The sequence below is a fragment of the Lynx rufus genome, unplaced genomic scaffold (assembly GCF_022079265.1).
Source record: "Lynx rufus isolate CCGP_SWC_20201006 ecotype Redwood Valley unplaced genomic scaffold, mLynRuf1.p SCAF_6, whole genome shotgun sequence".
In the NCBI taxonomy this organism is placed as follows: domain Eukaryota; kingdom Metazoa; phylum Chordata; class Mammalia; order Carnivora; family Felidae; genus Lynx; species Lynx rufus.
In genome coordinates this window covers 59,342,999-59,361,603 of record NW_025814878.1, presented here as the reverse complement: position 1 = coordinate 59,361,603, position 18,605 = coordinate 59,342,999, and the positions used below count along the sequence as shown (strand labels likewise).

The window sequence follows — 18,605 nt, the reverse complement described above, 5'->3', positions numbered from 1 at the left end:
GAATAAGGGGAATCTGAGTGGTGGTCACACAGATAGACAATTTAGAGATCTATAGATATACCCCCAAAGTATGTTTTCTCTTTTTGTTTCCATGCAACATTTACTCTAAGTCTAAAACAGAATTCTTTTCTGTCAATTCCTGGCTCCTGAGAAATTAGGATCTATATCTGATTCTCCTGGTACAATTCCTCATTCAGAGAAGTATCTGACATACTTCACTGGTGATCCTTATATTTCTGATGCTACTGCCCAGAGGTCTTTTTACATTAGGATATTTCTCAGAAGTATGGCCTTGCTCTGGAATGGGGAATATATTTCATAGCAAGTGCCAACTTTAATATATTGTTAGCAGTTGGTGGAACATTGTTTGAGAAGGATTCTGAGGCATTTCCAGGCTTAGCAAGACAAATGCTGTAATTGATTAGTGGTCTACTCTAGGTCCTAAAAGGAAGAGTGTTAGCTTATGTGCTGTGTATTTGCTGACCAAATGAAATCAATTGGAATTGCTACGGTCAAACAGATATAAGGAAGACATTAAGTGTTTAATCCATGTAAAACTTACACAGGGATATAGTTACTATGATGATTAATAACAGATATCAGCAATAGTATTTGTCTCATAAACACAGTCAATCTGCTTAAAACATGAGCACAGATTTTAAGATTCAAAGAAACAAATCAATTTAAGAGAACACAAGAATTGCCGTAAAGATTTGTAATAACATACACTGTGCATCTATATATCTGAAGACATTTTTACCAACTACTCTTGATTGGAGTACCTTTAGGAGCTTGACCAGAACTTACTTTCTGAAACAATCTCAGAATGGAATTTAAAAGGGTGAATATTAGGTATACCAGCTGTGGCTCTTCACAACTTCCAGATGTTATCACTGCTGCTACTATAAAGTCTTCAATCTCTTTACAACATATATCTTGTTAGTGTAACTAATAATTAATACATGGAGGAAGAAGAGGAGGAGGAGAAAATTGAGAGAGGAGAAGGAGCAAGAGATAAAGAAGAAAGATATCAGACAGAGAAAGACACATCCTATGTTATTTCACATACATGTGGAATCTAAAATAAAACAAACTCATAGATACAGACAACACACTTGTCAGTTGCCAGAGGTTAGGTGTTAGACGTGGGTGAAGTAGGTGAAAGCGGTGAAAAGGTACCAAGAAGAAGAAGAAAGACACAAATCATTCCTGGAGATTTGAGCCAGTGTGACTTTTTGTTTGGGAGGAAACACAGATACTATACATTTCTTTAGAATGTGTCCCTGTGACTATTAACTCTACATACCATTCTACACACCAGTACCTTAGCAGTGATACAAACTGCCAATATAGTCCTTTACATCATATTTTGTTGATAAAATAGAAGAATTTTAGCTTTTTTGAGAACAACGTCCAAGCACTGACAAGAACACTAACTTGTTCCTTTCCAAATTGGACTTTTTGTCATTTTGCCTGGCAGTTATACCGTGGAGAAGTGTACTCAGGAAAGCAACTGATGCCTGGAGCTAATACGTCTGGCTCTAAATACAGCACTGTGAAGAAATGGCGGGAGAGGGGGGGGAACAAAACCAGAAAAGACTAATATAGAATTTGTTCCCTTGGAAACAAAAGACTACTTAGTGTTTTTGGGAATAAATATATATATTTGCAGAACAACTTTCACAAAAATGTGGCTCTAAAATGAAATTCTGACAATATAGTCACAACACTAGTGAGGAGTAAGGGGAGCATAAATAGATAAGTAATTTTATAGTTTATAAAGTATATGCATTTGACTCCATAGGCCAGACTACAAAGATTATGTACCAATGATAAAGTGATGTGAAGCAGAAGGGATGCCAGTTATTGCTTTACTGATAAAGATGAAGGGTCACAATGAACAAAAACTTGCTCCCCCATCCAACAAAACCTACAAATATCAAAAAAGAATTTTAAATCTCATTTTGGAAGGAGAATAAAAAGAAAAATATAGGAAAGCAAAAAATATTCTAAAATAAGTTATTAAATAGCTTTGTAACATGTTGATAAAGAAAATGGTGATTATTATGGAACAGCAAGAGTTCTTTAAGAGTAAGTCTTGAAAAGTTTTTTCCAAGACTGATAAATTTCAATTCTGGAATTCCATAAACAAGTTGGCATTCCACCATCTTCCCCTAAACAAAAGGGGAAATATGGTATTTAAGACAATCATATTCAAAGGTATGTGTTAACTCTATAAAACTAATGAATCAGACTTTCAGATGTCCCTAAAGTTCCCTCTAGCTCTAAAATTTTTTGAATCTAGAATCCTAACATACCAGTGTCACCAACTTATCACGGACTATATCCTTGTTTCTCTCTTAATCAATTTTGCTATTAACTAGAATGAAAAAACTTAATTATATTTTAAAAACTTATAGATGGCAGGTGATGGCAGAAATAACAATGTTGAAGGACATTTAATTTTGGAAATAATTTCAACTAGTTAGAACAGTTTGCTCTTCTTGGTACACCCATGGTAAAAGACTGGCATATAGTAGATCTCAAATACTATTTGTTGAAATAATAAATGAATGAATGGGTCAAAGCTAACAAGGTGAAATTTATCAAATTAAATTTAATTTTTTCAGATACAGAGTTGACTAAACCTAGTTTGATAGCAATTTAGATACAGTTCATTACCAGCTCAATTTAAGCCAAGAGTCCAATTAACAGAAGTATAGTATCTAGGGAAATTAATCTGTCATCTGCTCTATTCAGACTGTGTGTAAAATACTAAATTCCTCTGGGCATCACTTTCAAAAGCTAATACTGGCGAACTAGAGTTCAATAAGAGAAGATGGCCAGGATATCTAGAGGTCTGGAAATTCTTTCAGGAGACCTAATGAAGGATCTTAGATGCTAAACTTGGAGAAAGAAAACAGGAGGGACATACTGAATATCTGGAGAGTGGTCATGGGAAAGATATATTAGAGTCATTCTGCTGACTCAAGGAAAGAATACGGAAGTTACAAAGAAATAGATCTTGCTTTAGTATAGGGAAGGAATTTCTGTTAAATCTGTCCCAAAATGAATTAACCTACTTTGCAAAGAAGGGAATACTTCATCACTTCAAGTGGTCACACAAAAAGTACATAATCTGCCAGGGCCTTGCAGAGAAATTATTACTGTGGGTGGATACTAGCATGAATGATCTGAAGAGGCTTTCCTGCCCTAATACGCTGTGATTCTATGGTCCCTGCATAACTGCTGCCTACCTCTTGAACATTATTGTAATCTCTCTTTTCACTGACTTATCTTCTATTCATTTAATACTTGATCAGTTCTTTGTTCTTGCTCCCATTATTCACATTTGTTCCTGAGGTATCCTACAATCTAACTTCCATTGCTATCATAGCAGGAAAAAAAAAAAATCCCCTCTTAAAAGTCATAACCTCTTTGCTCTAATAGTCAATGGGTTTGCATTTATTTTCATTCTCTTTGACCCCGTAGAGGTATTGTTAACTATTCCACCCTCTATACCTTCTTTGCTTCCCTTATTTCTAGTTCTTCAATTTCATCTTATTTTTTCTGAACTTTTGGCTTTTCTTTCACCCATAAATCATAGTAGCTTCCAAAGGTATTGATGCTTTCTATGTATAAGATTGAACTGCCATTTTTGACGGTGGTATCAAGGTGCTTGTTAAATCCCTAACTACAATAAGGTAATATCAGTGACAATATTAACACAATGTCTTTGTAATTTCTCTGCAATGACTTGGTTAAGAATACACATTTTGCAGTTGCTTGGGTTTATTTTCCTAGTTGAGTTGGAAAAAGTACTTCACATTTTATTGTTTTATTTTCTAGTAAACAAAGAAAAAGTCTTCAAATTTTATTAAAAGTATGGTTTACCTTGGAGGAATTTTACAGGATCACATCTCATATCATCAAAGAAACCATCAATCCACATTACAAATGTTAGAATATTTTATTAGCCTTTGAATTTAAAATGAATCTGAGGATGGTTTCTCAATCATGTACCTAGTGTAGTGTCCATACACAATCATGTACCCAGTGTAGTGAAGGACCATGAGTCCTTCCCACATAATATACGTGTCAAAAATTTGACTTAAGTCTGTAGACACAAGCTGTTAGAAAGGTTTTTTTAGAGAAATGAAGCTCTATTTTCCAAGTCTACATACAGTTTGTTCTTAAGAGGAATCTCTCATCTCTTAGTCAGTAGCCACTTGTACTGTTTACCATTATCCTATTCATACATTAGATTACTTAAAGCTCCTCTACTCTTTATCATGATGTTAGCCAACATTGAAATAGTCCCCTTTCATTCTTATTCCCCATTCAAAATAACTGATACTGCAGTTAAGGTATAGTTGTTAGGTGCAGATAGTTGTTTTGAGTCTCATGATTTCAGAGTGAACAAATGTGTGCCTTTATCAAAGATTGAAACCAGGACTGTCCAATAGAGCTCTTGTTGAAGATGAAAATGGTTTTCTATACTGTTCCATAAGATAGCCATGAGCCACATATGGCTATTGCACATTTGAAAAGTGGCTATTGTGAATGAAGGACTAACTTTTATATTTTATTTAAAGTTTTAAACTGTTTTTTAAGGGCAGTTTTAGGTTCATAAGAAAATTGCAAGGAAGGTATAAAGATGTCCCCTAGATTCTCTGCACCCACACATATGTAGCCTCTCACCAAAGTGGAACATTTGTTATAAATGATGAACTTACATTAATACATCATAATAACTCAAAGTTAATTGTTTACATTACGGCTCACTCTTGGTGTCCTACATCCTATTGGTGTGGACAAATGTATGATAACAACACACGTCCATCATTATAATATCATAGTGTTTTCCCTGCCCTAAAAATCCTCCAGGCTCTGCCTATTCATCCCTCCACCTTCCCCAACCCCTGACAATCAATGGTCTTTTTACTGCCTTTATAGTCTTGCCTTTTCATAATGTCATATAGTTGGAATCACACAGTATGTAGCCTTTTCAGATTGGCTTCTTTTACTTAGCAGTATGCACCTAAGATTCCTCCATGTCTTTTCAGGACTTGATAGCCCATTTCATTATTCAGCCCAGTGCTGAATAATATTCCATTGCCTGGATGTATCACAGTTCATTTATCCATTCACCTACTGAAGGAAATCTTAGCTGCTTCCAAGTTTTGGCAATTATGAATAATGATGCCTTAAATATCTGTGTGTAGGTTTTTATGTGGACATAAGTTTTCAACTTCTTTGGGTAAATACTAAGGAGTGCAAGTGTTCAATTGCAGAGTAAGAGTATTTTTATATTTTGTAAGAAAGCACCAAACTTTCAAAGTGGCTGTACCTTTTTGCATTCCCACTAGCAACAAATATGAGTTCCTATTGCTTCACATCCTCATCCGCATTTGGTATTGTCAATATTCCATATTTTGGTCATTCTGATAGTTGTGTAGTGATATCTTATTTCAATTTGTGTTTCTTTGATGACATGATACAGAGCATCCTTTTATAGGTGGCTCTGCCATCTATACATCTTCTTTGGTGAGATGCCTGTTAAGGTCTTTGGCCCATTTTTTAATTGGGCTCCTTGTTTTCTTACTTTTGAGTTTTAAGACTTCTTCGTATATTTTGATAGCAGTCCTTTATCAGAAATGTCTTTTGCAAAGATTTTCTCCCAGTTTATATCTTGTCTTCCATTCTCTTGACTTTGACTTTAGCAGACCAGTTCTTAATTTTAATCAAGTCCAGCTTATCAGCTCTTGCTTTCATGTGTTGTGCCTTTGGTATTGTATCTGTAAAGTCAGTGATATATCCAAAGTCATCTAAATTTTCTCCTGTTATCTCTATGGGCTTTATAGTAGCATTTTACTTTTAGATCTATGATTCAAATGTAATTTTCTTTTTGAGAGAGAGAGTGCAAACACAAGCAGGGGAGAGGAGCAGAGGGAGAGAGATCGGATTTCAAGCAGGCTCTGTGCTCAGTGCAGAGCCTGATGCGGGGCTCAATCCCATGACCCTCAGATCATGACCTGAGCTGAAATCACAAGTTGGACACTCAACCCACTGAGCCACGCAGGCAACCCACTCCAAATGTAATTTTTATGAAGACTTTAAGTTTTGCATCTATAGTCATTTGTGTGTGTGTGTGTGTGTGTGTGTGTGTGTGTGTGTGTGTGACTATCCAATTATTCCAGTAACATTTGTCAAAAAGATTGTATTTTCTCCATTGTATTTCTTTTGTTCCTTTCTCAAAAATTAATTGACTATATTTATATTGGTCTATCTCTGGACTCTCTATTCTATTCCATTGATGTATTTGTCTATTCTTTGACAAATACCACATTATCTTGATTATTGTAGTTTCATAGTAAGTCTTAAAGTCCAGTAGTGTCAGTCCTCCAACTTTGTTCTTCCATATTGTGTTGGCTATTCTGGGTATTTTGCTTCTTTATATAAACTTCACAATAAGACTGTTAATATCCACCCAACAATTTGTTGGGAAATTGATTGGGATTGTATTGAATCACAGATCAAGTTGAAGAGAACTGACATCTTGAAAATATAAGATTTCCTGGAGTTTTCCTATCCATGAACATGGAATACCTTTCCATGTATTTAGTTCTTCTTTGATTTCACTCATCAAAGTTTGTCATTTTCTTCATATAGATCTCGTACATATTTTGCTAAATTTATGACTAAGTATTTCATTTTTGGGGGTGCCAATGTAATTTTGGGCATGCTAGTTGTATTGTGTTTTCAATTTCAAATTCCACTTGTTCATTGTTGGTATAATTTTATTTAATTTTAATTAACTTTACTTTAAATAGCTTCATCTTGCTAGTGGCTACCATTTTAGTCTAGGATCTAAAAAATACAATCAGTAATTATTCCTTTTTTAGAAATTATTGCTTTTTAGGAATAAATGTAAATGTTATTACTATACCAAAGTAAAATGCTGCACCAAAACAGTTACACTGACTTGTTCATTTAACCTATACGGAGTATACCAGGGTACTACGTACCCGATGTCATACTAATGCTAAGGAGCACAGAGGAGCTCAGACTTAGAGACGTAGTAAGTAAAAATTGCAATGTAGTTTTGCTTGTTATTAGAGACAATAATAGCATTTAGCTACTAGACACCATATATATAATTCCTACAATAATTATAGGAATTAAAAAAAGGCTTCATTGAAGAGTTTTATTTAATCTGGGACATCATGGAAAAATAAGTTACAAAATAAATGGGGGCATGGTGCAGTGAGGAATAGGACAGGCATTCCAGAAAAGATACTGAAAGGGTTTGGTGTGTCTAGGCCACAATCCACATGTGGTGTGCAGCAGCTGATGCTGCCAAAAAGTAGACTCCAGGCTGACAGAGTCCTATATAGTAAGCAACAAGTTTGGATGCCAAGTGATCACATGGTATGCTATATTTTCCCTATTGTTCTACTTTTTATAGTTTATATTAAGTACCAAAAAAATCTGCTTCATTAGACTTATAAGTTGTTTATGGCAAGATCATATCTGCCTTACCAACCAATGTAATCCATGGTATCTGATAGAGAATGAGTACTTCAGAGTAAATTACCTCAGAGTAAATACCCACCTTTTACTGATTTCAATGCAGAGTAAAGCAAAATAAAGGTGCCCTTTGCTTCATCGGTAGCTATATATGCATATTATCATATGTTCCTATTTCATTACTTGATAGAGCCAATATTCCCTGTAGGAGAAACGGGAAAGAATGACGTTCTAAATCTAGAATAACAGGAAACAATTCCCAACCTTTAACGATACCCAAATTCGTCATCTTTGTGCAAAAAAAGAGTACCTACCTTCAGTACTGTCTCCCATTTGTCACACAAAAGGTACAATTGCTCTGTGTCCATATGAAAATTAACATAATTCACTACGGACTACTCCTTAATAGCCAGGGAAGAAGAAATACTAATCGCAGGCACAGGCACATATCCTCCCCCTTTCCTCCCCCAAAAACAAATGAAGGGCACAAGAAAAATAAAAGTAGTTAATTTGATCAACACTGCTCTGAAACACTATTGACAATACAAAAACCTAAAGTAACACTTTACTAACTTGAGCCCCCTGCATCCCGCCTGCAGTATTCCAGGAACCTAGCCACCTGGCTCCCAAACAAGGCCCTTCCGCCTCACAACAAGCAGGACGCTCCCCGCCACGTGAGGTGGGCGGGGCTGAAGCTGTTCCGGCCCGTCCCTGCCGGAGCGGGGCGCGCGCGTTCGGTATCTGCGTCGGGGGAGGAGTCTCTTGTCCCTCCGCGCGGCCCGTTCCGCCTCGGCTCCCGCTTCCTTTAGGCTGACGTGTCGGCAGTTCTTCGGAGCCTCTGCGAGTAGGGCCGGGATGGCGGACGCCTGGGAGGAGATCAGGCGGTTGGCGGCTGACTTTCAGCGGGCGCAGTTCGCCGAGGCCACACAGAGGTGCCTGACCCTCCCTTTTCGTTGCAGAATCCAAAATAGCCCCTGGGTAGTCACGCCGAGATCTGAGGCCGCAGATCCCTGGCTCTGGACCCCGCACCTTCCCAGGCTGTGTCACCGATTTCGCCCTCACCTTCCTCCCCGAGCCTGGATTGCAGTTCCAAGTATAGTTCCCAGCTTTGAAACCCGAAAGCTACTACGCCCCGGACCATCCCCCGCCCCCAGCCATGCCCCAGCCTAGTGCTGCCGCGCCCCGCCCTCTTGATGGCTGAAGCTGTTGATTTCTCACTGTCTTAAGAGTGTCCCTCAGATCCTTATTTACCCAACCCCCTATGGCATCATTGATTATTATGCACTTCCTGACATAGAATGAGCTGGAAGGGAGAGGCAACAACAAAATGCAGTACTTTGTAAATGCCGTGTTGACACTTTAAACATTTTGCCTTTTTTGTCCACCAGGAGAGTGTGCCAGGCCAGACCCATGGTCCCATCCGTCATTTTTAAGAACTCCCAGACACTGACATTTCTTGCAAACCCACCAACCTTGGCGGGATTGTGTCCTGGGCACCCTAACTCTGCTTTTTAATATTACAGAACACATAAACAATGTTGATAGAATCCTTTTTTATCCATTGACTATCTCGTACTTCGATGTTTTTGTTCCCAATGGGGCTTGAAGACCTTAATCCCTTAATACTGTATTTTGTAGTACTGAGGGCAAACTAGGGCACATACTTAAGAGCTTGGATAACAGTTGCAGTCATGGTTTTCCTAGGCCATATCCCCTGCCTACAGACCAATAGTAGTAGGCAATTATACACTTAAAGAAAATTCTGGTTTGTTTGGTTTTGGTTTTTTTACTGAACTTAAACTGGGAATTGAAGTAAAAGTAGGGCTACCTAATTTATATGTGCTACCTAAATTATATGTGCTAACTTTTCTATTCAGATTTGAAGGGTACAAGCAGGCCTGTAGGAGAGAGCAGACTTGAAATTCTGTAATAGAATGGTTTGTACCAGTTAGGTACATGATTTAAGTTTATGTAAACCTGCTTACTCCCAAGAGGGGTGTGTGTGTGTGTGTGTGTGTGTGTGTGTGTGTGTGTGTGTGTGTGTTTTAACACATTGAATCAGTATGGTTATACTAATCAAAGATACAGATTTTGTAATGTAGATCTTAGTGACTTTTTACCCAAACTTTTTTTAAAAGTTCATACATTGTTAAGTTTGTTAAGCACCAAATGTATCAAGTGCATTTTAAAACTTCTTGTTTTCCTCAGGTTGTCAGAGCGGAACTGCATTGAGATTGTGAATAAATTGATTGCTCAGAAACAGCTAGATGTAGTTCACACACTTGATGGGAAGGAATATATTACTCCAGCCCAAATTAGTAAAGAAATGAGAGATGAGCTACATGTCCGAGGAGGTAAGTAATTCCTTAGTTTTTTTTCTTCTGGTTATTTGGAAGAGGGAAAAAACTTATAAAACATAACTAATAAATTATTTGGAGGATGTGGGACATTCTTCTCAATAGTTAATATGGAAATCAGCGTTAATGTTTTTAATAGCTTCAGGTAAAGATCATATAATTTAAATGAAGTCAAATATCGTCACTTTACAAAATAGCATGTTTTATTATTATGAGTTATGTGTTCTGTGTGTGAATTAATCAACTGTTCCTATTCACAGTTCATGAATTTATTGCATGACGCAAGGGAGGGTACTTAGCTCTCTATTATCAGGTGGTAATTATGAAATGAGAACAGAGATTTTGAAGGATTGTAGATTGTTGAAAATCAGAGCTATACTGCCACTTTTTAAAAAAAAACTTACCTTTAAGTATTTGCAGATTAGGAAACGATATGGTGCTATAGCTATATATCATGGGAAATGCAATTATAAGCATATAAAAAAGTTTTTTTCTTTTTTTTAATTTGAACAAACTACTGAGCAAATTTGAACACTTTGATTAAAATATAAGCAACTATGAAAACAGCTCTTCATTAGATGTTATCAGATATACCCTTGGTGTTGGTTCATCTTCCTCCATATTGCTAATAAAATATTAGCTATAATTTGGAATACTTGACAGACTTCTTTTGCCAATACATGGAAATCTACTCATTCCAAAAATGTTTTAAATGAGTTCATCCGAACTTAATTGTCAGTATCACTTTGGTACAATAGATAAATTCTGCCAGGGAAGTCCATCTTAAATCCATAGATCTGGCCAAATTGTGTATCAATCAATTGATGTTTGTTATTGGCCTAATGTGACAAATGAAACTTCAAAAATAAATTATTGCCTGTGCCTTCAGCCATGAGGATGTATTCAGCTAATGGTTTGCTTTTGAAAACAGTAATTATTGTAGCTTTATGTGCTTTGAAGACGGGGGACTTCAACTGTCCAAGATGTAAATCTATTGAAATTTACAGTTTTTGTCTGGTGTATACTTACACGTGAATTAAAGTCAATGAATGTCTTTTCTTTAAAGGTCGAGTAAACATTGTTGATCTACAACAGGTACATTTTTAATTTATAAATTTTTTTCCTTTCTCAATTTTTTGATACTATGACTTAAGAATTCACTAATACTGGTATCTTATTTTGTATATCTGTGAAGAAATAGTTTTATATCCCACACTAATATATTTAATTAATTTAATAAGTTCTGACATACTGAATTGATTTAATAAGTTCTTCTTTCTTAGTTATTTGCTTATTCTTTACCAAGTAAACTCATAGTTATGATTTTTCATTGTAACAGGGTTTAAGTATTTAGGGAGAAAAATAATGTTCATGTTTACTTTAGTATATGGAAGGAGTAAAGAAATATTTTAAAAAGAAGAAGATATTTTTATAAAATATAAGAGCACATGTCATCAACAAGTTACACTATATCCAAGAAGCTGGAAAATCTTGTGCAAATCCTGCCTATTATATGACAATACAGTTTCTTAATGCAAACTTTGCTAACAAGTGAAAATGTAGTTGTTCAGAAATGAAAGTAAATAAGCAATAAACCTCTAATTTTTATTTGACTGAGACTTTTGACAGTATTTCAAATTAATTTGAAATTCATCTAAGAGAAAGTAAGTTTTTAAAAAGATAGGTTGGGGCACCTGGGTGGCTCTGTCGATTCTTGGTTTCAGCTCAGGTCATGACCTCACCAATCATGGGTTTGAGCCCCACATCAGGCTCTGTGCAGACAGTGCAGAGCCTGCTTGGAATTCTCTCTCTCCCTCTCTTTGCCCCTATCCCCCTCACACTATCTCTTAAAATAAATGAACTAAAAAAATAAAAATAAAAGTCATAGAAAAAAATGTTCTAATATATAGTTTCAAACTTAAGAAACAATATGAACTTATCCCTAATAGAATTTTATTTTTTTTCCAGGTAATTAATGTGGATCTGACTCATATTGAAAGTAGAATTGGTGACATTGTAAAATCAGAAAAGCATGTTCAGCTAGTTCTGGGACAACTGATAGATGAGTAAGTACAATATTTAGGAGCACTTTTTTGTGTTTCTTTTTTTTTTTTTTTTTCCATAGTGTTTAAATTTAGAACAATTGTGACCAGTTTGGCATTTTATTTAGAACTCAAGTGCTGATTTTCATTTTTAGGATCATTATATTTAAATTGTAAGTGCTTGGGGCACCAGGGTGGCTCAGTCGGTTAAGCGTCCCACTCTTCATTTTTGGCTCAGGTCACAATATCAAGGTCATGAATTTGAGCCTTGCCTCAGCTCCATGCTGAGCATGGAACCTGCTTAAGATTCTCTCTCTGCCTCTCCCTCTATCCCTCTCCCACTCACTTTCTTTCTCTTTCTCAAAGAAAAAAAAGTAAGTGCTTAATTGGAGTACTTGGGAATAATAAAAACTTTGATTTTTTTTCTATTAAAGCAGCATAAATGTAATTCTTACAATCTTTCCTCTATGATCTTAATTCCGAAAGCAAATTTGTTCCAAAAATATTAATGAAAAATGCAGAATTTACATAGTTAAAAAAATCCCAGCATTTATCATTTGGTTAACCTTACATTAATTACATTGATAAGAAAAATAATTTTCAGAATATGAATAATGACTTATGTTTACCTAAACATACCTTATTCATTATTTTGTGAGCATACCTTATTGCACATAAAAGAGGAAAATAATTGTAATTTTTTTTTCTTTAACTATTAGCAACTATTTGGATCGGTTAGCAGAAGAGGTAAATGATAAATTGCAAGAAAGTGGTCAGGTCACCATATCAGAACTATGTAAGACCTATGATCTTCCTGGAAACTTTCTGACACAGGTACTTTTTCTTAATAGCTTAGTGTCTTTTCAGATAAATAAAGAATTTTAATTGGAAGAAAAAAACTAGACTTTCGTACCATTAACTTTTTGCAAGTGTTTATTGATGTAGTTGTATATTTTGGGGATGCTTCCAATACATTGATGGCTCTGATGAGACAGACCATTTAGAAATGATTATTTCTTTGTTCTTAAAATAGTTTGCCATTTTAGAATTATAGACATTCATTTTGTATACTGGAAAGTGCATGTGCTTTGAAGTTAAACAGACTTTGATTTTATTCTGCTTATGCCACTGTTTAGTTATTCAATGTTAGGAAAATTATTTCACCTCTCTTGTACTTGAATTTCCGTATCTTTAAAATGGGAATAATTGTCTTTTTCATAGACTTCAATAAGGTTATATATATGGTATATCAGTGAGATGTCTGGCACAATGGAGGTACTCAATAAATGATGGTTTTGTTTTGTATTTACTGGAATAAATAAGGGAAAAGCCAAATCTCTTTTTAGGTATATATCTCTTTAAGAAAATCCAACTTACAAAAATTTACCAAACCATAATTGCATGAGATTAATTTATAATACAAACAGATTTACTAACTCATTTTAAGAGAGTGACTTCCTATAATTGCATCTAAAATACAATTTGAATACAGATCTGTTTTACAGAGCATATCAGGAGCCTAAGTTCTATTTTAAGTGAGCAAATATATGTTGATCACAGAAAGTCAAAAAATAAATTTTTAGAACACTGTTTAAAGATATCAGAACAGCCCCAAATGATTTCATATAAAACTGTGCTGTTGACACATTTTGGAAATATATATGGTTTCTTAACATTTTTCAGTTCTAGTTTTTCTGAATATTACAGGCAGTATTCTAAAAAGTCATTAAGAAATGGTTTGAGGGGCGCCTGGGTGGCGCAGTCGGTTAAGCGTCCGACTTCAGCCAGGTCACGATCTCGCGGTCCGTGAGTTCGAGCCCCGCGTCAGGCTCTGGGCTGATGGCTCGGAGCCTGGAGCCTGTTTCTGATTCTGTGTCTCCCTCTCTCTGCCCCTCCCCCGTTCATGCTCTGTCTCTCTCTCTCTGTCCCAAAAATAAATAAATGTTGAAGAAATGGTTTGAAATGCATTTTTTTATACCAGAAAACTATCAGCCAGGCTGCCTTGAGTAGTTTTAACTTATCTTGGGATGTGAAATATGTCCAGACTTATTTCAGATGTACCTGACCCCAGTCATAATGTAGCTATGGAGAAATACTCTCTTGGGGTTACCAGGAAATCATGTCTGCTAGTATAGATCTCTGGGCACAAGTAACTTATTGATAATTGCGTCAGAGAAGGTAACTTTTTAGTTATTACGTTTGCCTAGGTTTCAGAATCTTGGAATAACATTTATTTTACACAGTGAATACTCATTTATTTTACTCAGCTCCAGATAGAGTCTTCAAGACCCATGTATATGTCTTACTGTCTATGTTTCAGGCTGCTTATATCTAGAAAAATTGATTAATCATTCAATTTTATTTTACATTAGAAAAAGCCCTTCTTACCATGTAGCTAAGCCTTTTAACATATCTATTTGACTCATTCGGTTCTTTGCCCTGCTGTGAGATTTTGAAGTTTCCTAGATCCTAAATCTTCATTTTAGCTTATACATCCTATAAATTTGTGCTTGTTGAAATTTCTCAACCATGTGGTTAATACAACAACAGCATGCATTGTACCTTTAATAAGGCTATACAAATGTATATTTAGAATTTTGTTCTTTCAAATTAATAAAAATTCACATTTTACCCTCAGGCACTAACGCAGCGACTAGGTAGAATTATTAATGGACACATTGATCTTGATAACAGAGGAGTAATATTTACTGAAGCTTTTGTAGCTCGACATAAAGCACGCATCCGTGGACTGTTCAGTGCTATTACCCGGTAAGCCTGTTTTAAAGTATGTGTATTTTGGGGCACCCGGGTGGCTTAGTTGGTTTAAGCATCCAAGTTTTGACTTCAGCTCAGATCATGATCTCATGGTTCATGAGTTTGAGCCCCACGGTGGGCTCTGTGCTGACAGCATGGAACCTGCTTTGGATTCTCTCTCTCTCTCTCTCTCTCTCTCTCTCTCTGCCCCTTCCCTGCTCGTGTTCTCTCTTTCAAAGTAAATAATAATAATAATAAATTATGTATATTTTTATATTTCATTGATCATGGTTTGCTTTTTCTGTTCTATCAGGTATTTTTTCTTTTCTTTTTGCTTTTTCTTTTTTTTTTTTTTTTTAATTAAAATTTCATTCAGGACTCTAGGATTTTAGACATATAGAAGGGTAGGTAGCTTCTGGGAATGAAGATTCCAGAGCCCCAGAATGTAGCCAAACTCTCTTCAACCCACATCCTCCCACTCCCTACCTTAATCATCCTCATGACCCCAGATGCAGGTCTGCAGAATACCCAAATCAGTATATAGAGTCATCCTGGGATACGGAAAGAGCTTGCGGTTTAAAGTAAGAAGTCCTCATTCTATTGCGTAATAACCACATGAGCTGCAGCAGATAAGTCAGTCACATAAGTAAGTCCTTCGAGCCTCAGATGGGGCTAGATGATTTTAGAACCCTTTTTACTAAATATTTAACATTCTACAGCTCAAATGAATAACAGTGTTAATTTCAAAATCACTTTAACTTTTCTAAAGTGAGAATTTCTGAAATGTTTGGAGCCTGAGTGACACTCTAATATAGAATTAAGAAAACCTACATTCTTAATTATCTCCTCTCTCCTGTGTCATTAACTGTATCTCAGTGGTTTTTGGATCCCATCAGTATTTAAATATGTCCAGATTTCTCCCATTTTAAAACAGTCAAACCTCTCTCAACCCCATATTCTATGCCATCTACCATCTTGTTTTGTTTGTTTCCATAAAGTGAACCTTCTCAAGAGTTGATGTCTATATTTACTATCTCGATTTTCTTACCTCTGTCACTTCTCAACTCGTCCATCTGGCTTCTACCAACTTACAAAGCAATAATGTCAATGTCATGAACTCTAGTGGATACTTTCTGCCCTTGTTTTACTTGACTTTGCAGCACCATTTAATTCCAGTTACCTCTTCCTTCTTTCTTTCTTGAAATGTTGTCATTCCTTTTGTTGTTGTTGTTTTAATACTGCACTTTACTGCTTTCTTCTTACTCCTTTGGTTGTGCCTTATATGGCACGTTTTTCTGTCTCTTTCTCCTTTCTCTACCCTTTAAAGTTTTGTTTCAGGCCATGTTTTCTTCTTAGTCCATCACTGTCTTCCTAGGTGACTTTACCTTTCTGTTTTTAAGTTATTTATTTATTTTGAGAGAGAGAGAGAGAGAGAGAGAGAGAGAGAGTCTGTGTGTGGGAGGGGCAGAGAGAAAGGGAGAGACAGAATCCCAAGCAGGCTCCGCACTATCAGAGTAGCATTGGGCTTGAACTCACTAGCCATGAGATCATGACCTGAGTCAAAATCAAGAGTTGGATGCTTAACCTACTGAGCCACCCAGGTGCCCTACCTTTCTTTTAAATTTCAGACTTCTATTACCCACCCCACATCTGTATTGAAATATTTTAGAAGTCCCTCTAATTCAGCATATTTAAAATAACTCACTATCACTGAGCTACCCCACCCCACAACACCTGAATTTATTCTTCCACTTTTGTTTCCATTTTACTAGTAAATGTTATTATCAGTTGGTTTTGCCACAAACCTGGGAGTGCTCCTTTACATCATCCTTTGTTCATCGCCCCCTTTTTCAGAACACAAAGGCTTTTGAATTCTGTATTCTAAATATTTATATACTTTCCCTATGACCATTCCCCCCACTTTAGTCCATTTTTTTAACTGGACTATTTTAGTAGCTTTCTAATCAGTCTCCCTTCTTCTCTCATTACCTTCCAGCACATTTTTTTTTTACATGGCAGTCACAGTGATTTATTTTTGTCATTCAGCAAATCACAGCATTTTTGAGTACTTAATACATTTAAGGCACTGGTATAAAAGACTAGGTTAGAGGACAGAGCTTGCAATTTAATGCAACCATTTTTTTTTAATCATCTCACAATTACAGAAAAATTACAAGAGAACCTTTTTTTTCTGTCCTGTTTGACAGGAAGTTCCTGACAGAGTGTCCCAACACCACAAATACTCTAGTCTGTGTGTCCTAAAATAAGGGCATTGTCCTGTACAATCGCATAACTGTAATACAAACATCAAAATATTGACATTGGTACATTACTACCATCCACTCCTTGGATCTCATTCATGTTTTACCAGTTTTTTCAATAATATCCTTTATAGTGAAGGATCCAGTTCAGAATCACACATTGCATTTGATTGTCATGTCTCCTTAGTCACCTTCAATCTGGAACACTTACTTGGTCTTTTTTTTTACTTTGGTGACCTTGACAATTTGAAGACCACAGGCCACTTATTTTGTAAAATGTTCAGTTTTGTTTGCTATTTTTTCATTCTGATATTCAGGTTATGCATCTTTGACAGGAGTATAACTGAAGTAATTGTGTGTTCTTGTCATTGAATCCTATCAGGTGGTAAACAGTATAGATTTTGTAGTTACTGATGATGTACATTATAACTTCTTAATAAGCAGATGTCTGTTAGGCTTTTCATAAAAATACTTGTTTTTCCCTTATAATTAAGTATTTTTGGGGAGGGCAGTTTGAGATCAGGTAAGTGATCCTCTTTTTTATCAAACTTTCAGTTTATTTATTTCTATAAATCACTATGGACTCCTGGCTCCCTGTTTTATTCATTGGATTAAAATTTATAATTATCATTACTTAGATATTTTTTAATGGGCTCTGATTTAGCTATTGGCCCATGCTTCAGGCTGTACTCTGTGTCCTTTAATATGTCTCCATCATTCTTGGAGCATTTCTTTCTGGTACAACAGAAAGGCTCAGTTCATATTTTCCTTGTCCCATCCCTGGAATCAGCCATTTCCCCAAAGAACCCTAGGTCTTTTTAGTGTACTATTTACAGATCTGGACACTAAATTGCTTATTGCTGTTTGTTTGTCACTGCTCCCAAGCCCTCTCAGCAGACAAGTTAAGGGATGCACATGCACATGTGTATACACCCCTCTCTATATCTATATGTTTATCAAAAACCATGAGTTCACACTGATATTCCCAGTTCCCTTCCAAACCTCCATTAGTTTTGTTCTAGTTGTCTCCTTTTCCATATTTGCAACTCCCTTCTTTGACCATGAGAAATGTAGCTCCCATTATTCTTAATATACAGTCGATCCTTGAACAATGCAGACGTTAGGGGCATCTACCCCCCACCCACATTGCAGTTGAAAATCTGCAAATAACTTTTGACCCCCCCCAAAAAACTTAACTATTAACAGCCTACTGTTTACCAGAAACCGTACCAATGCAATGACAAATAGTTGAGTAATGCATCTTTTGTATGTTTTATGTATTATATACCATATTCTTATGGTGAAGTAAGCTAGAGAAAACAAAATATTAAGAAAATCATAAGAGAAAATACACTTATAGTACTGTCATATATATGTGTGTGTGTGTGTGTATATAAAATCATGTATAAGATGGACCCATGCAGATCAAATCCACGTTGTTCAAGGGTCAGATATGTTTACTTATTTAATTAATTCCCCTTTATGTGATTGAGCTCCCACTGCTGCTACACCTCTCTTCCTTATGTGGATGCTCTCCTTTCTCCATACAGGCTATGACAGCTTGCACCAAATCACCCTCCTAACACAAGAAACTGGTAACAGTAGTTGTTTCTGGGAAAAGAACTGGGTAGCTGAGTGATAAAAATGGAGGGGGCTTCATT

General features: G+C 36.0%; 1 protein-coding gene across 1 annotated transcript in view; it reads left to right on the top strand.

The window, feature by feature from the left end:
* The first annotated feature begins 8,346 nt into the window (after window positions 1-8,346).
* Window positions 8,347-18,605, top strand: part of UFL1 (UFM1 specific ligase 1) — a 32,940-nt gene continuing 22,681 nt past the window's right edge. Inside the window, exons 1-6 of the mRNA XM_047102669.1 lie at window positions 8,347-8,462; window positions 9,739-9,884; window positions 10,954-10,982; window positions 11,856-11,953; window positions 12,649-12,763; window positions 14,568-14,698. Coding sequence (XP_046958625.1) covers window positions 8,386-8,462; window positions 9,739-9,884; window positions 10,954-10,982; window positions 11,856-11,953; window positions 12,649-12,763; window positions 14,568-14,698 — 596 coding nt within the window. The 5' untranslated portion in view covers window positions 8,347-8,385. The remainder of the gene's footprint in view (window positions 8,463-9,738; window positions 9,885-10,953; window positions 10,983-11,855; window positions 11,954-12,648; window positions 12,764-14,567; window positions 14,699-18,605) is intronic.